This window comes from Heterodontus francisci, chromosome 34, assembly GCF_036365525.1.
Source record: "Heterodontus francisci isolate sHetFra1 chromosome 34, sHetFra1.hap1, whole genome shotgun sequence".
Lineage (NCBI taxonomy): Eukaryota > Metazoa > Chordata > Chondrichthyes > Heterodontiformes > Heterodontidae > Heterodontus > Heterodontus francisci.
In genome coordinates this window covers 14,789,835-14,814,197 of record NC_090404.1, presented here as the reverse complement: position 1 = coordinate 14,814,197, position 24,363 = coordinate 14,789,835, and the positions used below count along the sequence as shown (strand labels likewise).

At 55.6% G+C, this 24,363-nt stretch overlaps 2 protein-coding genes across 3 annotated transcripts in view; one reads left to right on the top strand and one right to left on the bottom strand.

Annotated features, from left to right (window-relative positions):
• Positions 1-5,466: 5,466 nt before the first annotated feature.
• LOC137348512 (leukotriene B4 receptor 1-like) overlaps positions 5,467-24,363 on the top strand; it is a 56,908-nt gene continuing 38,011 nt past the window's right edge. Inside the window, exon 1 of the mRNA XM_068013813.1 lies at positions 5,467-5,542. The gene's annotated coding sequence lies outside the window, so the exon portion shown is untranslated. The remainder of the gene's footprint in view (positions 5,543-24,363) is intronic.
• LOC137349098 (cerebellin-1-like) lies at positions 15,046-22,594 on the bottom strand. Of its 2 annotated transcripts, none has more exons than XM_068014437.1 (4): positions 22,505-22,594; positions 20,174-21,136; positions 18,527-18,646; positions 15,046-17,630 (listed from the first exon to the last, which is right to left on the bottom strand). In XM_068014437.1, the coding sequence occupies exons 2-4, from the start codon at positions 20,441-20,443 to the stop codon at positions 17,433-17,435; spliced, it is 588 nt and encodes a 195-aa protein (XP_067870538.1). In that variant the 5' UTR covers positions 20,444-21,136; positions 22,505-22,594; the 3' UTR covers positions 15,046-17,432. The 2 variants fall into 2 exon arrangements, with proteins under 2 accessions (XP_067870538.1, XP_067870537.1); XM_068014436.1 differs by lacking the exon at positions 22,505-22,594 and adding an exon at positions 21,703-22,476.

Below are 24,363 nucleotides of genomic sequence, written 5' to 3'. Positions count from 1 at the left end.
AGAGCGAGGGGCTGAGCTCAGTCACGTCTGTCCCCTCATTCGAGCTCTTTCAGGCACGTGTCGAGTGCAGGAATTGCACACGGGCCTTTCACACTCGTGTACAGATGACCATTTGTCACACAATGGCGTTCGAATGGGTCCAGATCATTGCGACGGATGGCAACAATGAGGGGGGTGCGTCTCAGATCTGTCTATTGAGAACCATTGCCTCACTCCCAAGGAAAGACATTGTTGCTGGGGATCCTTCAATTTTTTCAGAGCACGAAGGGAAGTTCAGTCGCCATGGAAACTGTTGTGCGCGGCCTATTCAGGCTAACCTTGAAATGTGCTGGCTCAGCCTCCTCGTCCCACTCCTCCGCTTCGCCTTCCTGAGCCGATGGAACAAGATGGTGCCTTGCTGCCTGCCAATCACAGGCCTCGCGACAAGGCCCCAGGCCTCAAGGACAGCCGCCATGTCTGTGAAGACTGGGGTCAGTCAGAGTGTGGTGAAGAGAGAGAGAGAGAGAAGGAGGGAAAGGTATAAAGAAAGGAAAAGAGAGTCACTGGTGTGACGTGTGGCAACATGGCAGCCGATTTGCGCACAGCAAGATCCCACAAGCAGCAAGGTGATCACTGACCAGGTCATCCCCTTTTTCTTTTATAAAGTGATGTCGGTTAAGGTATAAATATTGGCCCCAGAATGCGGGGGAGAACTGGGATATTTGACGTCCAGTTCATAGGGCAGAGGGGGGATCTCGGTTTTACACCTCATCCGGCAGTGCAGGGCTCCCTCAGTACTCGCACCGGAGTAGGGGGAAAGAGGAGGGGGAGGAATCTCCACGGTGCTGAAACTCCTGGGATAGGATGGATCAGCCGGGGCAAGTGCCTAGGCCAGGGTGGGGGCTGGGATTTGCAGGGACAATATAAAATATAAATTTGCACAGTTGCTGGGACAAGAGAGAGAAGGATCAGAGAGAGAGAGAGAGGGACTAGAGAGAGAGAGGGAAGGAAGGATAGAGGAGAGAGAGGGATCGGAGAGAGAGAGAAGGATTAGAGAGAGGGAGAGGAGGATTAGAGAGAGAGGGAGAGAAAGATTAGAGAGAGGGAGAGAAGGATTAGAGTGGGAGAGAGGGATTGGAGAGGGAAGGAAGAATAGAAGAGAGAGCGAGGGATCAGAGAGAGAGAAGGATTAGAGAGAGAGGGAGAGAAGGATAGAAGAGAGAGAGAGGGATCGGAGAGAGAGAGATAGAGAAGGATAGAAGAGAGAGAGAAGGATTGGAGAGGGAGGGAGAGAAGGATCGGAGAGAGAGAGAGGATAGAAGAGAGAGAGAAGGATAGAAGAGAGGGAGAGAAGGATGGGAGAGGGAGGGAGAGAAGGATGGGAGAGGGAGGGAGAGAAGGATAGAAGAGAGAGAGAGAAGGATAGAAGAGAGGGATGGAAGGATCGGAGAGAGAGAGAGAGAGAGAAGGATGGGAGAGGGAGGGAGAGAAGGGTCAGAGAGACAAGTTCCACATTCTCACCACTCTGTGGGTAAAGAAGTTTCTCCTGAATTCCCTGCTGGATTTATCATTGACTATCTATATTTCCAGCTCTTGCCTGCCCCCCGCAGGTGGAACCATCTTTATATCGATCCTATCGAACGAACCCCTTCACAATTTTAAAAGCCTCTCCCTGCTCACCCCCTCAACCTTCTCCTTCCTGAAGAACAGAGACTCCAGCCTGTTCAGTCTTTCCCTGTCCTTAATATCCTCTCAGTTCTGGTAACATCCATCTGAATCTTTTTTGCACCATCTCCAGTGTCTCGATATCCTTTGTATAACATGGAGAGCGGAACTGAGTACAATAACTCCGAGTGTGGTCTGACCAAGGTTCGATACAAGTTCAACATAACTTACGATGTGAAGAAGATATGTAGAGAGAGAGAGAGAGAGTTTGTCTGGAGAAACATCTGTGCTTTTTTTTTAGATTAGATTCGAGATACAGCACTGAAACAGGCCCTTCGGCCCACCGAGTCTGTGCCGAACATCAACCACCCATTTATACTAATCCTATATTCCTACCAAACATCCCCACCTGTCCCTATATTGCCCTACCACCTACCTATACTAGTGACAATTTATAACGGCCAATTTACCTGTCAACCTGCAAGTCTTTTGGCTTGTGGGAGGAAACCGGAGCACCCGGAGAAAACCCACACAGACACAGGGAGAACTTGCAAACTCCACACAGGCAGTACCCGGAATCGAACCCGGGTCCCTGGAGCTGTGAGGCTGCAGTGCTAACCACTGCGCCACTGTGCCGCCCCTGGAAAACAGGAGTTTGAAGAAGGGAAAAGGTTTTCCATTCTGAATGTGAAGAGAGGGGGTGAATGTGTACAGGAGAAGGGAAAAGGTCTTCCTAAACCGGGCAGCACCCAGACTGCTCTACTTGTCTCAGTTGTCAAAGAAAGAGAGAAACAAAGAGAGAAACACAGGCAGAGGGCGTCAGAAACACCCCCTGAACCCCCTCCCCATCACCCCCTCCCCATCACCCCCCACACACACAAAAACACAGGCAGGCAGCACAATGACAGCCAGAGAATGGGAGAGAGAGAGACGGAGGAGAGAGAGAGACAGAGAGAGACAGACAGAGAGAGAGAAAGACAGAGACAGTGAGAGAGAGAAAGAGAGAGAGAGAGACAGTGAGAGAGAGAGAGACAGAGAGAGAGAGAGACAGAGGAAGAGAGAGAGAGAGAGAGGAAGAGAGAAAGACAGCGGAAAAGTGAGAGGACAGAAGAAGAGAGTGACAGACAGAGAGACAGAGAGGGAGAGAGGGATAGAGAGAGAGAGAGATAGAGACAGAATCAGAGAGACAGAGGAAAAGAGAGAGAGACAGAGGAGGAGAGTGACAGACAGAGGAAGAGACAGAGACAGAGGAAGAGAGAGACAGAGGGAGACCGAGAGAGATATAGAGACAGAATCAGAGAGACAGAGGAAGACAGAGAGAAAGAGGAGGAGGGAGACAGAGACAGAGGAAGAGAGACACAGAGAGGAAGAGAGAGAGACAGGAAGAGAGAGAGAGGGAGAGAGAGACAGAGAGAGAGGGACAAAGGAAGAGAGAGAGACAGAGAGAGAAATAGACTGAGAGAGCCAGAGGGAGAAAGAGAGCGACTCAGAGAAACAGACAGAGAGGGAGAGAGAGAGAAAGAGAGAGAGAGGCAGACAGTGGGAGAGAGAAAGGAGAGAGAGGACGAAAGACAGAGAGGGAAAAACTGTTCCCATTAACTAATGTTACAAGGACTTGGGGACACAGATTAAAGGTTTTGGGTAAGAGATGCAGGGGGGAATATGAGGAAGAACTTTTTTACACAGTGGGTGGTAATGAGCTGGAACTCACTGTCCAGGAGGGGGGTGGAAGCGGAGACGAGCAATGACTTCAAGAGGAAGTTGGATGGGCACTTGAAGGAAATAAATTTGCGGGGGGCTACGGGGATCAAGCTGGGGAATGGGACTGACTGCACAGCTCCGCGGAGAGCCAGCATGGACGCGATGGACAGAATGGCCTCCTTCTGTACTGTAAATGACTCGAGGGAGAGAAAGAAAAGTAATGGGGAGAAAGAGACGGATGGAGAGAGACAGACAGAGAGAGAGAAAAAAACAGAGAAAAAGACAAAGGGGGAACAGAGCGAGAGAGAGAGAGAGAGTAAGAAAGAGAAATAGAGAGAGAGAGAGAAAGGAAGGAGAGAAAGTGAGCACAAAGGTGAAAGATTCAGCAGCTTGCGGTTCCTCCATCATTCCTCCCTGTGTTAGTTTTGGATGTAATTGCTTGCTCTCTCAGTCCCTTCTCAGTACTCTGTAATCAAACAGCAAGCTGGCAAATTACAGAAGAATGACTCGAAGCTCCCAGGGGCCCCATACTGGCTGTGATTCCCTGAATTCATCAACTCAAACAGAAAACCCAAAGAGTTTGAGCAAAGCAAGCCAGAATATCGTAACCCTTTCATTCCGGGGTCAAACTGAGTACCAAACACCCCCAGGGCAGGTACAGCACGGGGTTAGATACTGAGTCTCCCGATTGAGGAGGGCGGCCAGTCGCTGGTGTGCGTCCGCACCCCAGGCTGCGTCTCTCCGCCTTCGGACCCTGCAGAGATACCTGTACGTCGAGCGTCCTCCCAGATGGTGTGCGCTGGCGACGTGTTTTTTCCACCAGTGTCACTGCCTTCAAGACGACACGCAGCTCCCGGTGGAGTCCGTTAGCCGCGCCTCTCTGAGGGAGTTGCCTGTCTTTTACCGGGATCTTTTCCGAGTCTGGAACATGGTCGCCTCCAGTCAGGACGCTCCCCCGCCGGTGGAGGAGAGCGCCTCGGCTGCCCGGGCGGCCGACTCCGGGGACGGACCGGGGGGCGGAGAAGTGGCCGAAACCCCCGGAACGACCCTCACTGCGGGGGGCGAGGGGGCTTGGGAGTGTGGAGCGATCCCGGCCGAGCGGGAGTCAGCTCGTCCGGAACTGCTCATCGGACCCAGGCCCCGAAACCCTCCTCGGGAGCCGGGCTCTCACAACCCGAGCCGCCTCTCGGAAATGCCCTCCGTGCCATTCCAATTGGTGCGGAGGGGTTTCCTGTATGGGCTGCTCCTGCACACTCTCCACTTCCTCGCCCTCGTCAGCCGGCCAGACACGCCCTGGCGGTCCGCGTTGCCATCTGGCGGCGAGGGGAAACCCCGATGGAGGTCTCTCTACACGGGAGTCTTCCCCCTTTACATCGGGGACCTGGGGTGGAGGGTGCTGCACAGGGCAGTCCCGTGCAATAGGCTTTTAAGTAGGTTCATGGACTCCAAGGCCGCCTGTACTTTCTGCGGCCTGGACGAGTCCGTGTTCCACATTTATACGGAGTGTGCAAGGTTGCAGCCCCTCTTTGAGTATCTGAAGAGGCTGCTCCTCAAATTCTGGCTGCACTTCAGTCCCACGCTCCTGATCTTTGGGCACCCGGTGCGGAGGGGCTTGGGCCGGGAGGAGGATCTCCTCGTCGGTCTGCTCCTGGGCCTGGCCAAGGTGGCAATTCACAGGTCCAGGTTGCGGGCCGTCGGGGGTTCCGTCCTCCCCGACTGCCTGCCCCTCTTCCGCGGTTACGTTCGCGCCCGGGTGTCCCTGGAGAAGGAGAATGCGGTGTCCGCCGGTACGCTTGAGGCCTTCCGCGACCGGTGGGCACCGCAGGGACTGGAGTGCATTGTCAACGCCGAGAATGGCATTTTAATTTGAGTTTTTTGTTTATTTATCTGTTTTAATAAAGTTATTTTAAAACTGTAAATATGTACATAAAGGGGGCCTGAGGGATAAAGGCCCCCTCGATGTGAAAAATATAAAAGGGGCCTGGGGTATAAAGGTCACCTTGTGAAAAGAAAAAAAAAACAGGGGTTAGATAAAAAAAACAAAACGGGATTGGATCCTCTGTGATTGGGAATACTGAGTGCTGAGTGCCTCAACGAGATGCAGCTGTCAGTTGCTGGAGAAGGAGTGCTGAGGAGACACTGCAAAAACTTTTGCTGCAGAGGAGGAAAGACTTTTGGATTAAGCCTGTATTTCGAGGTGGGTGTTGAGCATCAGACTCTTACTTTATTTGGACTGTTGTGGGATGTGGAAGAGGCCAGAAGAACAAGGGGTGGGGGCTATACAATTCTGCAGGGAGCTGTGCAGTTGCACTAAAGTTGCAGGGAGACGCCTCCCCCAACCAGAAGACCAGGAGTGTTTACAGTGCTCAGAGTACCACCCTTTAAGGAGAAAAAAAAGCAAAGTCTTTCCCCTTTCCTGTATACCCTCAGCCTCTCCCCAAACCTCCTAGTTGGTTTCTTTGTTTGTTTGCCTGCAATTTGGGGGTGGGTTTGGCTCTTGAGCCATGGCAAGCCCATCATCACTGGTGGCGGGGCCTTCTCATACCTATGCGGCTGTAGCCTCTGTGGCCACCCGTGTGACCCCGTCACCTTTTAAATTCATTACTTCAAACCATGGGGGTAAAGAGCTATCCCCACCCCAATATGTCTATAGAGGCCTGCGTAAAGGCAATGGCCGAGGTTCTCGGCCCCTCGGCCATTGTGGCAGCCTCAGAAATGTATGGGAAGTCTGTGTTCTTCCTGAAGACCGAGCGGGCCGTGTCCCTGGCTCTGAATAAAGGGCTCACTGTGGGTGGGACTTTCCTACCGGTGGACCCTCTAGGGGCCACTGCGCAGCGGTTAATGTTATCAAACGTCCCGCCCTTTATTCCCAGTGAGCTCCTCCTTCTCCACCTGCACCACATGGGGGAGGTGAGGTCAGGGATCACCCCAGTCCGGCTTGGTCTTCGGGAGCGTAGCCTCCAACATGTCTACTCCTTCCGCCGCCAGTTATTTATGCAGCTGGCGCGGGAGGAGGACTCGGAAGGCCAGTTTGATGTGCAGTTCCAGGGGACGGCCTACCGCGTCTTTTGGACCTCGGACGGGGCACGGTGCCATGTCTGCAAGGGGGTGGGGCATGTTTGTAAGAACTGCCCCAACCTCCTGGCTGCCAGCTCAACCTCGGCGGCCCAGGGTCCTCCCACTCCCCCCACGCATCCAACAGACACCGCTCAGTCGGTTCCGGAGGCTGTGGTTTTCACAGCCTCCAGCGGGGAGGGGAGTGCCCATCCGAGTGGAAGGAAGACGCGGAGGCAAAAGAAACAGCAAGAGGCGCATCCCCTGGACACATTGAAACAACCCGAGCCTGAGCTCAGCCCAAAGCCCGTTCTCATGGAATCCACCTGTCCCAGGGCTGGGCTCAGGCCCAGGGTGACTAAAAAGAAGGAGGGTGCGGAGGCCTCTGATGACATGGAGGTCTCTGAGCCTCTGCGCCCTGGTGGGAAAAAGAGGAGAAGGCACCCCTCCACAGAAATAACACAGGGCCCTGAGGTGCAGGGCCCATCTGTTGGAGGGGAGCTGTCTCCTGTTTCGGGTCCCCAGGTTTCCCCAGCCGCCACCACCAAGGCTACAAAGTCGGGGCAGGAGCACCCTATTCCTCAGGATGGAGGGGAGGGGAAGGCCCTGGTACATGAGGCCCCACCTGAAGGAGTAAGTGGGGCCCTGCTTGTGGTGGGGGAGCCTGGCGACGCTGCCATTCTGCCACTGCTACTGGGTCGGGTGCCCTGAGTGAAGGGGAGGGCGAGGCCCCAGAGGGTCAGCACTCCCGTCCGGAGTCCACCACCTACCAGGAGACACCCGACCCAGTTATAACTGAGAATGCTGCCCCATCTGCTGGGCCTGTGGGTGCTGGCGGAGCGGGAGATGGCCTCCTCTCTCCGCCTCCGGTCTCGGCTCCGGCTGGATTTCCGGAGTCGGGAACTTCTGTCTCCCCTGGACCACTCATTGGCCTGGGGACGGAGGTGGAGGGGGGTCCTGAACTGCTGGCGCCCACAGGCTCCAGTTTCACAGTAAAACCCAGAGAGGACTCCTCCGCCATCGATCCTGGGGGTGGGATCGTGACGGAGGCAGGACCAGCTGGCGCGGCTGGGACGTCCGCCCCACAGTGTGCGGTGGATGTGTCGGCCGCTGGCGGTGACGACCCGGAGGAGGATGGGGATTCGGTGCGGGGCACGGAGGATGATCTTGATTCCATCGCCAGTGAGGTGGTGGAGTCCCTCGTGCCTCCCACCGAATCTCCTCTCATCCCCACGGCGGAACTCCGGGATTTCCTCGCGGCTTGCAGGGGTTGCCGCGATAAAGTTCAGCTGGCCCTCGGCCGTTGGTCGAATCTGGCGCTGATCATACAGTCCATCCGTGCCGCCCTGAAGATAGCGGGCAAGCGCGCGGGCGTGAAACTGGTTGAGAGGCGCCGTTGTAATGTGTTCCTCAATGGGTTGCTGGGGGAGTAGAGGGCCAGGTGCACTTCCACTCCCTCCTCACAGTGAGGTATTGGTGAAGGGTTTTAAGTACCTTTGACATGAAGATAACCATAGCCAGCCTCAACATCAACGGCAGCAGGGGGTCTCACCGCAGATTTCACAATCTCTCAGTCATCAAGGAAGGGAGATACGCGGTGAGCTTTCTGCAGGAAACCCACACCGTTCTGGGAGACGAAGCCACCTGGCTCCTGGAGTGGCAGGGTGGGGTCTACATGAGTCACCTCACCCCTATTTCTAGTGGGGTGGCTATCTTGTTGGCCCCGACTTTTCAGCCGGAGATCTTGGGGGTCAAGGAGCTAGTGCCGGGCCGCTTGCTCCACCTCGCCGTTCGCCTGGGTAGTGTGCTGCTCCACTTTGTGAACGTGTACGCGCCCAGGCCCGGCGCGTTGCAAGCGCGCTTCTTTGAAGAAGTGTCCGCTCTCTTGAGCTCCATCGATAGCGGCGAGTGCATCATCCTCGGGGGGATTTTAACTGCACCCTCGAGGTGGGGGATTGTTCCGGTCCCCAGCGCGGCCAAGCGTCGGTGGAGAAGTTGAGGGGACTGATCAGCTCCCTTAACTTGGTGGACGTCTGGCGGAATCTCCATCCTGACTCCAGCGCCTTCACGTGGAGGTCTGGAGGAGGGGGGTCGCGAATCGACCGCCTCTACATTTCGCAGGCGTACGTCTCCCGCATCTCGGCGGCCTCCATGCGGCTGGTGCCGTGCTCGGACCACCGCCTGGTGTGGGCGGAGTTCACTCCGCTCCGCACGCGGGCGGAGTCCGCGTACTGGCACTTTAACAACTGGCTGCTGGAGGACAAGCGATTTCGGGACTCGTTCTGTCGATTCTGGGCCGACTGGAGAAGGAAGCAGGGGGGCTTCCCCTCCTTGAGGCTATGGTGGGATGTGGGCAAGTCTCACATCCGCGTCTTCTGTCAGGAGTACGTGAAGGGGTCGACCAAGAGGCGGGAAGCCGAGATCGGGCACCTTGAGAGGGAGGTGCTCGACTTGGAGACTCGACTCGGTCATGCCGTCGTGGACCCGGCCCTGTGGCAGGCATACAAAGAGAAGAAGGGCGCGCTGAGGGACCTGCAGCTCATCGGGTCCCGAGGCGCGTACGTGAGGTTGCGGAACCAGATCCTGGAAGATTTGGACCGTGCCTCACCCTTCTTCTACTCGCTGGAAAAATGGCGGGGGGTCCGTAAGCAACTCGTTGAGCTGCTGGCCGACGACGGATCCTCCATCACGGATCCGGAGGGAATGGGCCTCCTGGTCTGTACTTATTACAGTGCGTTGTTCTCTCCGGATCTGTCTAGCGAGGACGCGCGCAGAGTTTTGTGGGAGGACCTGCCGCAGGTCAGCCCGGAGGGTGCCGAAGGATTGGAGCCTCCGCTCACGTTGGCGGAGATGACTAGCGCCCTCCACCAGCTCTCAAGGGGCAAATCCCCAGGGCTGGACGGGTTGACCGTGGAGTTCCTCAGGGCGTTCTGGGACGTCCTGGGGGACGATTACGCGCGGGTCCTGGGGGAAAGCCTGGCGACCGGGGGATGCCCCTCTCGTGGCGCAGGGCGGTCGTCGTCCTGCTGCCGAAGAAGGGCGATCTCCGCCTGCTTAAAAACTGGCGTCCGGTCTCCCTCCTCAGCATGGATTATAAGATCTTTGCCCGGGCTATGTCTACCCGCCTGGGCTCCGTGCTGGCCCACATGATCCACCCCAACCTGTCCTACACGGTCCCGGGCCGGTCCATCCAAGACAACATCCACCTGGTCCGGGACCTGATCCATCTTTCCCAGAGGACTGGTCAGTCGGTCGCCTTTCTCTCCCTCGATCAGAAGAAGGCGTTCGACAGGGTGGATCACGAATACCTTTTCGGGACTCTGCGCGCTTTCGGACTCGGGCCGCATTTCGTGGCCCGTGTCCGACTTTTATACGCTGCCGCAGAGTGTCTAGTCAAAGTTAACGGGTCCTTGACGGCGCCCCTTCGCTTTGGGAGAGGAGTGCGTCAGGGATGCCCCATGTCCGGCCAATTGTATACCATCTGCGTGGAGCCCTTCCTGTGCCTGCTTCGCAGGAGGTTGACGGGATTGGCTCTGCGCGAGCCGGCCATGCGGGTCGTCCTCTCGGCTTACGCCGACGACATGCTCCTCGCAATCACAGATCCCGTTGACTTGCGGAGGATGCGCGACTGCCAGCAGACCTTTTCTGCTGCGTCCTCCGCGAGGATCAATTGGGAGAAATGTTCCGGACTCCTGGTGGGTCAGTGGCGGGTGGGCTCCCTGCCGGAGGAGATGACACCTTTTGCGTGGAGCACCACACATTTCCTCTATCTGGGACTCCATCTTAGCCCTGCTGAGGAAGCCTGGCCGGCAAACTGGCAGGAGTTGGAGGCGAAAGTCACCGCTCGGCTGGGGCGCTGGACAGGACTGCTCCGAGTGCTTTCCGACAGGGGCCGAGCGTTGGTCATAAACCAACTGGTGGCCTCCATGTTGTGGTACCGGTTGGTCACTTTGGCCCCGCCCCCTGTACTTGCCACCAAGATCCAGAAGAAACTCGTCGATTTCTTCTGGGGCAAGAGGAAACACTGGGTCTCTGCCGCGGTCCTGAGTCTCCCGATTGAGGAGGGCGGTCAGTCGCTGGTGTGCGTCCGCACCCAGGCTGCGACTCTCCGCCTTCGGACCCTGCAGAGATACCTGTACGTTGAGCGTCCTCCAAGATGGTGTGCGCTGGCGATGTATTTTTTCCGCCAGTGTCACTGCCTTCAAGACGACACGCAGCTCCCAGTGGAGTCTGTTCGCCGCACCACTCTGAGGGAGTTGCCTGCCTTTTACCGGGATCTATTCCGAGTCTGGAACATGGTTGCCTCCAGTCAGGGCGCTCCCCCGCCGGCGGAGGAGAGCGTCTCGGCTGTCCGGGCGGCCGACTCCTGGGACGGTCCAGCGGGCGGAGGAGTAGCCGAAACCCCCGCGACGCCCCTCACTGCGGGTGGCGAGGGGGCTCGGGAGTGCGGAGAGATCCCGGCCGAGCTGATCCCCGCTCGGCCGGAACTGCTCATTGGACCCAGGCCCCGAAACCCCCCTCAGGAGCTGGTCCCGCACAACCCGAGCCGCCTCTTGGAAATGCCCTCTGTGCCATTCCAATCGGCGCGGAGGGGTTTCCTGTACGGGCTGCTCCTGCACACTCTCCACTTCCTCGCCCTCGTCAGCCGGCCGGACACGCCCTGGCGGTCCGCGTTGCGATCTGGCGGCGAGGGGAATCCCCAATGGAGGTCTCTCTACGCGGGAGTCTTCCCCCTTTACATCGGGGACCTGGGGTGGAGGGTGCTGCACAGAGCAGTCCCGTGCAATAGGCTTTTAAGTAGGTTCACGGACTCCCAGGCCATCTGTACTTTCTGCGGCCTGGACTAGTCCGTGTTTCACGTTTATACGGAGTGTGCAAGGTTGCAGCCCCTTTTTGAGTATCTGAAGGGGCTGCTCCTCAAATTCTGGCTGCACTTCAGTCCCACGCTCCTGATCTTTGGGCACCCAGTGCGGAGGGGCTTGGGCCGGGAGGAGGATCTCCTCGTCGGTCTGCTCCTGGGCCTGGCCAAGGTGGCAATTCACAGGTCCAGGTTGCGGGCCGTCGGGGGATCCGTCCTCCCCGATTGCCTGCCCTTCTTCCGCGATTACGTTCGCGCCCGGGTGTCCCTGGAGAAGGAGCATGCGCTGTCCGCCGGTACGCTTGAGGCCTTCCGCGACCGGTGGGCACCGCAGGGACTGGAGTGCATCGTTGACGCCGAGAATGGCATTTTAATTTGAGTTTATTGTTTAATTATCTGATTTTAATAAAGTTATTTTCGAACTGTAAATATGTATATAAAGGGGGCCTGAGGAATAAAGGCCCCCTCGACGTGAAAAATATAAAAGGGGCCTGGGGTATGAAGGCCACCTAAAAAAAAAACGGGGTTAGATACAGAGTAAAGCTCCCTCTACACTGTCCCCATCAAACACAAAGATGATTTTAGGATTTGTGAAAAATCTATAATGTTGAGTCATGCAGAATTGAGAATAAATTCTCAGCAAAATTATACAACACTAAATTTATTCACCAGTCAAAAATATAATTTCTCAATCGGGGCCCCTTTTAAAGAGGGAGTCTCTCCATCAGGGACCCCTTTTAAAGAGGGAGTCTCTCCATCAGGGACCCCCTTTTAAAGAGGGAGTCTCTCCATCAGGGACCCCCTTTTAAAGAGGGAGTCTCTCCATCAGGGACCCCCTTTTAAAGAGGGAGTCTCTCCATCAGGGACCCCCTTTTAAAGAGGGAGTCTCTCCATCAGGGACCCCTTTTAAAGAGGGAGTCTCTCCATCAGGGACCCCCTTTTAAAGAGGGAGTCTCTCCATCAGGGACCCCTTTTAAAGAGGGAGTCTCTCCATCAGGGACCCCCTTTTAAAGAGGGAGTCTCTCCATTAGGGACCCCCTTTTAAAGAGGGAGTCTCTCCGTCTGGGACCCCCTTTTAAAGAGGGAGTCTCTCCGTCTGGGACCCCCTTTTAAAGAGGGAGTCTCTCCATCAGGGACCCCCTTTTAAAGAGGGAGTCTCTCCATCAGGGACCCCCTTTTAAAGAGGGAGTATCTCCGTCTGGGACCCCCTTTTAAAGAGGGAGTCTCTCCATCTGGGACCCCCTTTTAAAGAGGGAGTCTCTCCATCAGGGACCCCCTTTTAAAGAGGGAGTCTCTCCGTCAGGGACCCCCTTTTAAAGAGGGAGTCTCTCCGTCAGGGACCCCCTTTTAAAGAGGGAGTATCTCCGTCTGGGACCCCCTTTTAAAGAGGGAGTCTCTCCGTCAGGGACCCCCTTTTAAAGAGGGAGTCTCTCCGTCAGGGACCCCCTTTTAAAGAGGGAGTCTCTCCGTCAGGGACCCCCTTTTAAAGAGGGAGTCTCTCCGTCAGGGACCCCCTTTTAAAGAGGGAGTCTCTCTGTCAGGGACCCCCTTTTAAAGAGGGAGTCTCTCTGTCAGGGACCCCCTTTTAAAGAGGGAGTCTCTCTGTCAGGGACCCCCTTTTAAAGAGGGAGTATCTCCGTCTGGGACCCCCTTTTAAAGAGGGAGTCTCTCCGTCAGGGACCCCCTTTTAAAGAGGGAGTCTCTCCGTCAGGGATCTCAATACAGGTTTTTCAGTTAAATTAACAGAGCAGACACTGTTTAAAATATTTTGTCACATTTATTTAATATTTTCTCTCGGTCTATGGTTATGAAGCAGATACAGATTGGAAATAGATAATGTACTGAATTTGTCACAAACACATAACTGGAGATGACAAACCTGGTTTGATTATATATATCCTGAGTTGTGTCGGGAGGAGGGGAGCGGGGACGAGGGTCTGAGCCAAATCTGGATCTTACTGAAGGATTCATGATCCTTTTTCCTTCAATGAATCCATTGCTATATGCTCCGGGGCACCTCTGATCCTAGCTGGAACTCTCCCATGTCTTCCACTTCTAAATTCCCCTCTAACAAGCTCAATCTCATCCCAAACACCTACCACTCAACAACTCTTCAGTCTCTACAAAATTCCAATTCCAAGACACTCCTGTATCTGGGAAAGTCCACCTAACCCCTTCTCTCGCACTCCAGTATCTGGGGAGGTCCCTCTAATTTCCCTCTCTCATTCTCCTGTATCTGGCGCGGAACCTCTAACCCCTATCTCACACTTCTGTATCTGGGAAGCTCCTCTAACCCCTCTCTCTCTCATCTGTATCTGGGGAGATCCCTCTAACCCCCTCTCTCACAGTCCTCTAACTGGGGAGGGCCCTCTAACTCCTCTCTCACACATCTGTATCTGGTGAGGGCCCTCTAACCCCTCTCTCACACATCTGTATCTGGGGAGGACCCTCTAACCTCTCTCTCAGGGGAAATTACAGGGACAATTACTTAACAAAATATTCCTCACAACCAGATCTCTGATGGTTTGAAATGAGGCCTTGCAGTAGGCCCCAAACCCAGCCTCTGTGGACAAGTAGAAGCAGAGGTAATATTTTTGACAGGTTGGCGTCTCATCAGCCGCCCTTTGACCCCATCACGTTCCCCCAGATCCCCCACACCCAGCCCTGCCAGCGTTGACAACTCTGCTTGGATGGATTTCTGGCCGTTTTATCACATGACCTCTGACCTCCAGCAACCGCCCCCTACCCCCGCCCACTCAGACAGCCCTTATTTCTGATCTTCAATGTGTTGATGACGAATAAAACAAACTGATCAAAGCAATATGTTTTTGACCTGACAATGGCTTGCTGCCAGTATTTCTTTTCCCCTGTTTGTCGCTGTCTCCAGGTGATTAACATTTCATTCCTGGAGACGTCTAACGCCAATAAGCAGAACGCACCAGGTTCAAACGGACCCCGGCTCATTTCCCAGAGGGGGTGAAAGGTCAGCATCTGACCTCGCCGACCTCCACCCAGCATCCCCCCCCTCCTCAGAGAGAGAAAGCAGGCCTTCCGCCCTTTCTGTCTGGCTGTAGATTTGACCCCAGGTGCTCAGAGGGTGGGAGGTCGGCGTCTGACCCCCTGGCTGCCTGTTCCCCGCTCCCCCCACCCCATTCCTTCAGGCCACCAGGCCACACCCGGCTCAATTCACCTTCCGCCTGATGGCTTGTGCCTGCTGCCACTGCAACATGCCAGGGCCTGAGATCGCCCTGAGCGAGGGTCACTGTGGTGGTGGGGGGGTGTCAGGGGATAACAGTGGTCACAAACCGGCACCCAGCCATCCCTCCATGTCAACTGGGGGGAACTCCCTTCCTAACAGCACTGTGGGTGTACCCACCCCACATGGACTGCAGCGGTTCAAGAAGGCAGCTCACCACCACCTTCTCAAGGGCAGTTAGTGATGGGCAATAAATGCTGGCCTGGCCAGCGACGCCCACGTCCCATGATTAAATAAATTGAGGAAACAAATACTGATTGGCTGCTCAGCCTGCCAATCAATACGTGCCCTTATTTCATTGGCTCTTTCTTGGTCGGCCAGCTCTGCCACTCCGCCCCATCCCTTCCCCTCTCCCTCCCGTCACGTCCCTCCTGGATCGGTGTCAAGGCCCAGGTTTTGCAGGCCCAGGCTTCGCTCCTGTGTTCAGGTGTGAGGCCAGGTATTCGAGCGAGGAAGGGGAATATGGGGCCTATCCCGCTCGGGGTGCGTCTCGGTCCCACGCACCGGGCTGGCCGGTTAAGGGGGTGTATGAGGGGTGGGAGGGGCGGCGGTGCAGTGGGGAAGAAGAGATAGTCGCACACAAGCTACGTCCTGTCACTGAAGGCGAGGCTTGCTGGGAAATATTCCCGGCCCAAGGCCAGTTGAGATCCCGTTGGTTGGCGTTGCATCAATTCTGGGCCGAGCTGAAGTCATCAGGGGCCTGATCCGGGGAGGTCAAAGGTCAGGGAGCTGCCCCTGCCGTGTGCTCCCTGACTAATACGCAGTTTAAGGCCAGTATAATCATGGTCCAGCACCAACTGCATTGGTTCAATCGTCAATGAATGAAAAACGAATGCAAGAAAAATGAAGGGATTGAGCGTAATGTATCCAAGTTTGCAGAGGTTACAAAGCTAGGCAGGAGATTAAGCTGTGAGTGGCATTAAAGGAATTAGAGACAGGTCCAGTGAGTAGACAAGGAGGTGGCAGATGGAATATAACGTGGGGCAGTATGAGGTTGTTCGCTTTCGTGGGAAGAATGGCAAAGCTGAATATGTTTTTAAAAAGGTGAGGGACTTTTAAATGTCGGGATTCAGGGGGATTTGGGGGTTCCATGCACACGTATCACAGAAAGTGAGCATGCGGGCACACCAAGCAATTAGGAAGGCAAATGGTATGTTGGCCTTTATTGCAAAGGGGATTGGAGTGCAGGAATAAAGAAATCTTGCTGCAGGTGTGCAGGGCTTTGGTGAGACCGCCCCTGGAGTACTGTGTGCAGTCTTGGTCTCCTTGCCTAAGGAAGGATGTACTTGCCATACAGGGAGTGCAACAAAGGGGGGGGGAAGAAGAGGACCCAAAAGGGTTGAAGGGGGAGCCTAAAACAGCATCGGCAAAAATTTAAAGGGGCAGTGTCTGATTAAAGGGATGGTGTGGAATAAAACGTATGGGGTAAATAAAAGGGACAGTGCGTGTCACTAAAGGGACGTTGTGGTTAAAAGGAATGGACTGTTGATTTTGTGTGATTAAAGGAATGGGAATAATTAAAGGGGCATTGTGCTCCATTAAAGGGATGGTGTGGAATAAAAGTTATGGGGTAAATAAAGGGACCGTGCATGTTGTTAAAGGGGCGTTGTGGTTAAAAAGTTAATGGGCAATTTTGTGGTGCGATTAAAGGGATGGGAATAATTACAGGGGCATCTTGTGCTCCATTAAAGGGGTGGAACAATTAAAGGGATGGTGTGAAAATGGGATTGGAATAGTTAGGTGCTTTATGGCTGGCACAGATACGATGAGCCAAAGGGCCTGTTTCTGTGCTGTATGACTCCATGACCGAGATGAGGAGACATGTCTTCACTCAGAGGGCGGTGAATCTTTGGGAATTCTCTACCCCAGAGGGTTGTGGATGTTCAGTCATTGAGCACATTCAAGACTGGGATGATGGAGACATTTTTGCATATCAAGGGATTTGAGGGATACGGGGATTGGGCCGGAAAGTCGAGTTGAGGTTGAAGACCAGCCATTGAATGGTACAGCAGGCCCGAGGGGCCGAATGGCCTACCCCTGCTCCTATTTCTTAAGTTCCTGTTAATAATAGCGTTCGCAAGATGAATGCTGAAAGTGGAATGATTTACAGGGCTGTGGGGAAAGCACGGCGGGAATGGGGAACTAATGAGACAACACTTTCAAAGAGCCAGTACAGGGGGTGACGGGCCGAATGGGCTCCTTCTAGGACTTGGCCATTCTATGGCAAGGCGACCTGATCCTCATATCCCCCTTCCCCACCCTACCGCAAGCCCGTGAATTTTGGGTCCTTTCTCCCTCCGTAGCTGTCCCCTGTTACACTCGTACCTTCTCCAGCAAAGTTCTCGACGGGCAGCGCACGCTGCCCAGCTCGGACCCTCAGCGGCCGACCTTTGTCGCCGAGAATGCCTTGACAGAACCGTCCGTACGTTCCCCCTCAGCTGTCCGCCCGCATCTCTATCTGCACCCCCCCCCCTCCCCCACCACCTCCCCCGCTGCTAAAACCCTCCGCGGGATTGGACCGAAAGCATGGGGCCCTTACAGAGAGGATGCTGGGTGGCAGACGTGGGGGTAATTGTGGGGGGTGGGGGGGGGGGGCGTTCGTGTGACACGGGAGAAACATTGTGTAGGATCGCTCAGAATTAAATGTCAATTTTGGGAAGGATTTGCGGAAAGGGAAGGAAGGCCGATTGAAAATTGGGTCCCCAAAACGTTGCTGCTTGCACAATCCCCCTTGGAATTATGGGTCAGTTGGCCAACCATCGCTGTTTCCATGGGGGAGGGGTGGATACTGGGGGTGGGGGGGAGTCGGGGGTTTGGTGTGCGTGACGGAGACACGAAAATACATTCAGCTGCGTGGAGGACCAATCCTGTCGGGACTGGGCCACTGGTTGGGAACCGCTCCGGAAGGCCGCGAGGACGTCACAGCGGGAAGACCAGGAAGCCAGAGAACGTGGAGTACTTCCAGCCGCCCATCAGATTGCCTCGCTCCAGCTTCAGGGAGGCCCGGTCCCCTTTCTCCATCTGCATGAGGCCGGCGTTGGTGGCGGCCTCCCGGGTCACATCCTGGTCCCCGGCGAAGGCCGAGATCACCGGCCGGCCGTTGAGCGTCAGGCTGACCTGGGGGGGTGGGGGGAAAGGGAAGAAAGTCGAGACGTTAGCGGCAGGCCAGTGGTGGAGTAAGATGGCGGGGAGGGGAAAATAGAGCCATCGAGTCACTTGCAGTACAGAAGGAGGCCGTTCGGCCCATCGAGTCTGTGCCGGCTCTCCCCGGAGCTCAGTCCCCCACCCCCGCTCGATCCCCGTAGCCCCTGCAAGTCTATTTCCCTCGAATGCCCATCCAACTTCCTCCTAAAGTCATTGATCGACTCCGCTTCCATCACCCTCCTGGGCAGTGAGTTCCAGCTCATTACCACCCACTGTGTAAAAAGGTTCTTCCTCACGTTCCCCCCCCCCCCCCGCATCTCTTACCCAAAATCTACAATCTGTGCTCCCTAGTCCTTGAACGATTTGTTTTTGGGAATAGTTTTTCCTTGTCTAACTTATCTCAGCCTGTCATAATTTTGTGCACCTCTATCAACTTTCTGCTCAATCGCCTTTGCTCCAGGGAGAACAAACCCAGTTTTTCCAACCTGACCTTGTAACTAAAATTCCCCCATCCCTGGAACCAGTCTGGTAAATCTCCTCTGCACCCTCCCAAGGACCCCCACACCCTTCCTGAAGTGTGGGGACCAGATATTCTTGGAGAATGTGCTGGACTCTCCAACATCCGAGAGAGAGCGAGCTTTCTTGCCTTCTGTTTGAGGCTGGGTTTGACCCTAGTGCCCAGAGGGTGAAAGGTCAGTGATGCGCCCATTGACCCCATGCCCCAGTCCATCGTTAGAGAGAGGAGACCTTCTTTGCCATCTGTCTGAGGGTAGGGTTGACCCCAAGGCCCCAGAGGTTAAAGGTCAGTCTTTGGCCCACCCAGCACCCTATCATCCCTCTCGACGAGCCGCGTGCCCATGCTGACTGACCTGAATGGTCTGACGGTTGTACACCTTGACGACATGGAAGGTGAAGCTATAGATCCCCCTGTGAGGTGCAATGAAGGCACTGATCTCTCGGTTGAAGTGGCTGCCAATATTCACCAGCACCTGGGGCAAAACAGACAAGATGGTCAGACTGGGAGCAACATCCAGAGTCACTGATAGGACAATCAGGAACATCAGACAGAGAGAGAGAGTGAAAGACAGAGAGAGAGAGTGACAGACTGACAGACAGACAGAAAAAGAGTGAGACAGAGACAGAGGACAGTGACAGAAAGAGAGAGTGAGAGAGACGGAGACTGAGAGAGACAGAGAAAGAGCAAAGGACAGACAGAGAGAGGGAGAGAAACAGAAAGATAGAGAGACGGGAGGGACAGAGAGAGAGAGTGACAGACAGAGAGAGGGGAGAGACAAAGAGAGGGAGAGAGACAGAGAGATAGAGACAGAAAGAGACTGAAAGAGACTGAGAGACAGAGAGCAATAGAGAGCTAGAGACAGACAGAAACAGAGAGAGAGAGGGATAGTTCCTGGGAGTGTTTGATGGGACAGTGTAGAGGGAGCTTTACTCTGTATCTAACCCCCGTGCTGTACCTGTCCTGGGAGTGTTTGATGGGGACAGTGTAGAGGGAGCTTTACTCTGTATCTAACCCCGTTTTTTTTTTCTTTTTTTCTTTTTTTTTTGTGGAGGGAGCTTTACTCTGTATCTAACCCCATGCTGTACCTGTCCAGGGAGGGTTTGATGGGGAGTATGAAGGGTTACAGAATCAAGGCAGGTAAATGGAGTTAAGATACAGATCAGTCATTGAATTCTGGACAAGGCTCGAGGGGCTGAATGGCCTCCTCCTGTTCCTAAGCACCTTTACGGCCATTCGGCCAGCACTGTCCATGCCCTCCAGCAGGGTCTGTCCCCTCCAATCCCATTTGCGTCTATCCTTCCGTTCCCTTTCCAATGTTGTTCCCGTCTCTCCCTCGGGAAACCCCTTGCGATTGACCGTTCCCTGCTGTAGCAGCCCTCGGTGTGAAAATATTTCCCTCCAATACTCCCTCTTCCAGTTGTGAGGCCATTCCCCAGTGGGAAGGAGCCCTTCACTATTCACCCTCTCGAAGCCTCTCTGCATTCTGGAAGGCCTGCACTCAGCCTCCCCTGAACCCCTCCCCTTTCCACCAGGCTGATGGCCATCTTAGAATGGGGAGGTGGGATCCCAGTACAACTGCCCAGGTGGCAGCCGCAGGTCAGTCCCTCTCGCTTTGCCCGCTGCCGAGTCAGTGGCTTCAATGAACGTGGGGGGGGCGGGTGGTGATGGGGCAAATTGAATAGCTGTTTCAAAGTGCTGGCACAGACAGGGTGGGCTGAATGGCTTCCCCCCTCTGTGCCGGGAGATTCCGCGAGAACGCACGGCTTCCCCAGCCTCGGACATCTGCCAGTGCACCCGCTGAGCTCCCTTGCGGCCTCCGCCACAATCTCCGAATATGGCGCATTTCCTGCCACAGTGCGGTGCCCACCGCAGTCGAAAAGCCCGCCGGCACTCGCAGCATCCGCGCTCCCCTGGGAAGAATGTTGTCTGGATGCTCCCTCCCCTCTTCTCACCCCACAACCTGACCCCCCTCCCACCCCCGCCGACCGACCTCACTCACCTGGTCGAAGTAGATGGTCATGCTGTGGTTGCTCATCTCCGAGGGCTCGTGGTTGGTGCCCCGGATGGCGGAGAAGGCGGCCTTGCTGCCGGCGGAGCGTACCGACATGCCCAGGACACCCGTCCCGCCGGCCGTCTCGGTCAGGGGGTCGGAGTCGCACACCACCAGGCACTTGCCCTCCAGCACCACCGGCTCTGTGTCGTTCTGGGCCCGGCCTGGGCCGACCGTGAGCAGCGTCCACAGCAGCAGCGGGCAAAGCGGGCACGGCATGGCAGAGACGATCCCAGGCGGATGCAAGGCCCGGCCTCTTTCTCTCTCTCTCTCCCTCTTTCCCTCCAATGCACCCTTAGCGTCACTCAGCAACCAGCTGGCTCCGCCTGTACCTAGGCCCAGAGTCCTCCAACTGCGGGCCTCCTGGTGACCTCAGTAACCTGGAAGTCAACAACAACAGGAGCTGCCCGGGGCGGTGGGAGGGGTGGTTACCTCTCCAAAGGCGGAGGCAGGCGTGGAATTTTGAACCGGTCGTGTAGGCCCTCCTCACTCCGGAAGACGTGGGGGGGGGGTCAAAGGTTGGAGGTCGGACTTCAGTCTGGATGGAATATGCCCGCAGGCGGCTAGGGCCGTCTCCCAGGTGACCCGGCCACGGGCGAGGCCTGGAGCTCAGTCAACTCTCTCCTTACGACCTCCTCCTGCCCCCACCGCCAGCCAGTGCCGCTGAGTTCGGTTCTTCCCTGTGGCGGGAGGTGTGGGGGGGGTCAGGTGTCCCGGCTCCCCGGAGTCTAGTGACGTTTCTTCTCAGCCGCACCCTCCTCGTCCTCTCCTCCGAAGGCCTGCTGGGTGATTTGAGCCCTCCTTCAATGTTGAGTTGGGGGGGGCGGTGGCAGTGGTCGTTGAGATCGGTGGTCTGTGCAGGGAGGGTGGGATGTCCCCCCACTTGTCTTGGTTGCACAATCAGCTGAAATTCTGAAAGGAGAAGGAAGTATGACAGATGTCAGTGCGAGCTCTGCAGATACCGACCGAGACAAGTTTGGCTGTTATTTTCTACAGGCTGCCTCTACGACACATCCCCTATTAAAGAGGGAGTGATTCACTCCCGTCTGGGACTGTACGGCCCGTGTGTGTGCCTCAGTGTCCTGGTACTAATTCGGAGGTGCCAGCGACTGATTTACCCGATGCCCCTCGTCCCATGCTGCAATCGGAGGCAGGACTATTGGGCCTCCTCTCAATAACTTTCACACTGACATTACTAAGAGCGCCTGGGCTGAGAGAATCTCAGAAATCCCTCAGCATTGGGCCCGACAAGCTGCGGACAGCACGAGCGGAGGCACTCGGCTGGAAGGGCAGCGATACCGTCCGGTGCTCGGCCACACGATTACCGCCCTTGGCACAAATGCAGCCAGAGATTGCTCGAATCTGGAACTCGCCTGATCTCCGCTCTCAGTTCATTCCCTCTGATCCTGCCTGATTCCCTCACCCCCTCACACTGACATCCCATTCAGACTTTGCTTATTTGTCGGTGTAGCACAGACCTGTTCACTCCGTGCTGCCTTTCTCTCTCTCTCTTGGCGTCACCCGAAGACTCGGCTTAAATTCCAAGCCTGCTCTGTTCATCTGTCAGTGCTGATTCTCTTCTGCTTCAATGGTCCAACTCTGCTGTTTCATTATCTCTCTCTCTCTCTTAGTCTCTCTGTCCTTGCCTCCCACTCTTTCTTGTTCTCTCTATATCCCCGTCTCTCTCTCTCTCTCTCTTTCTCAGTCCCTTTCTATGCCTTTTAATCTATCTGCCTCTCTCTGTCTCCGTGTCTCTCTCCGCCTCTCTGTCTCTCCCTCTCTCTAACGGTCTGTCTCTATGTCTCACTCTGTCTCTTTCTCTCTCTGTCTCTGTCTCTCTCCCTGTCACTCTCTCTAATGGTCTGTCTCTGTGTGTCTCTCTCTCTGTCTCTGTGTGTGTGTGTCTCTCTCTCTCTCTTTGATTCCCTCTCTCTCTCTCTCTGCCTCGCTGTCTCTCTTTCACACTCTCCCTCTCCTCTCTGTCTCTCCCTCTCTTTTTGTATCTTTCTAATGGCCTGTCTCTGTGTCTGTCTCTCTCTGTCTCTGTGTCTCTCTCTTTCTCTGATTCCCTCTATCTCTCTCTCTCTCTGCCTCGCTGTCTCTCTCTCACACCCTCTCCCTCTCCCTCTCCCTCTCCCTCTCCCTCTCCCTCTCCCTCTCCCTCTGTATCCCTCTCCCTCTCCCTCTGTATCCCTCTCCCTCTCCCTCTGTATCCCTCTCTATTCCCCTATTTCTCTGCTGTCTAACTCCCTCTACCTGGTTATATATATCTGTCCCTACCTCTCACAGTGTTCCTCTCCAATTGCCTGGATCTCTGTGAGTCACTTTTGCTGTGTGGAGCTCCTTTACTCGAGCTCCATGCTCTCTCCCTCCTCAACACTGCCCCCTCTCTCTCCCACCGTTAAAAGCATCTCTTTAATTTGCTGCCATGAGCTTTACTTCACTGCCCCACCTCCAATATCCACCCCCCACCCCCCCCACAGAATTTGAACACGATCATCTGTCTCCATCAATACAAATTCTATTAGCCTCAGAGAGCTTGTTGAATTATGAAGGACTGAACATGTCCTGCATGACAACCCTCAGCACCTTCACCCAATCTCTTCATTAACTGCCAAGATTTATATCAAACTTTCATTCAGGGCAAGACGTCGGTCAGGATTGCACCTCAGTGTTCCTGTCCCCATCAAAGATACGCGGTGAGCTTTCTGCAGGAAATCCACACCGTTCCGGGAGACGAAGCCACCTGGCTCATGGAGTGGCAGGGTGGGGTCTACATGAGTCACCTCACCCCTATTTCTAGTGGGGTGGCTATCTTGTTGGCCCCGACTTTTCAGCTGGAGATCTTGGGGGTCAAGGAGCTAGTGCCGGGCCGCTTGCTCCACCTCGCCGTTCGCCTGGGTAGCGTGCCGCTCCACTTTGTGAACGTGTACGCGCCCAGGCCCGGCGCATTGCAAGCACACTTCTTTGAAGAAGTGTCCGCTCTCTTGAGCTCCATCGATAGCGGCGAGTGCATCATCCTCGGGGGGGATTTTAACTGCACCCTCGAGGTGGGGGATCGCTCCGGTTCGCAGCGCGGCCAAGCGTCGGTGGAGAAGTTGAGGTGACTGATCAGCTCCCTTAACTTGGTGGACGTCTGGCGGAATCTCCATCCCGACTCCAGCGCCTTCACGTGGAGGTCTGGAGGAGGAGGGTCCCGAATCGACCGCCTCTACATTTCACAGGCGTATGTCTCCCGCGTCTTGACGGCCTCCATGCGGCTGGTGCCGTGCTCGGATCACTGCCTGGTGTGGGTGGAGTTCACTCCGCTCCGCACGCGGGCGGGGTCCGCATACTGGCACTTTAACAACGGGCTGCTGGAGGACGAGCGATTCCGGGACTTGTTCTGTCGATTCTGGGCCGATTGGAGAAGGAAGCAGGGGAGCTTCCCCTCCTTGAGGCTATGGTGGGATGTGGGCAAGACTCACATCCGCATCTTCTGTCAGCAGTACGCGAAGGGGTCGACCAAGAGGCAGGAAGCCGAGATCGGGCGCCTTGAGAGGGAGGTGCTCGACTTGGAGTACCGCCTTGGTCATGCCGTCGTGGACCCGGCCCTGTGGCAGGCGTACAAAGAGAAGAAGGGCGCGCTGAGGGACCTGCAGCTCATAGGGTCCCGAGGCGCGTACGTGAGATCGCGGATCGCGGATCCAGATCCTGGAAGATTTGGACCGCGCCTCACCCTTCTTCTACTCGCTGGAAAAATGGCGGGGGGTCCGGAAGCAGCTCGTTGAGCTGCTGGCCGACGACGGATCCTCCATCACGGATCCGGAGGGAATGGGCCTCCTGGTCCGTACTTATTCCAGTGCGTTGTTCTCTCCAGATCCGTCCAGCGAGGATGCGCGCAGAGTTTTGTGGGAGGACCTACCGCAGGTCAGCCCGGAGGGCGCCGAAGGATTGGTGGCTCCGTTCACGTTGGTGGAGCTGACTGGCGCCCTCCACCAGCTCTCGAGGGGCAAATCCCCGGGGCTGGATGGGTTGACCGTGGAGTTCCTCAGGGCATTATGGGACGTCCTGGGGGACGATAACGCGCGGGTCCTGGGGGAAAGCCTGGCGACCGGGGAGATGCCCCTCTCGTGGCGCAGGGCGGTCATCGTCCTGCT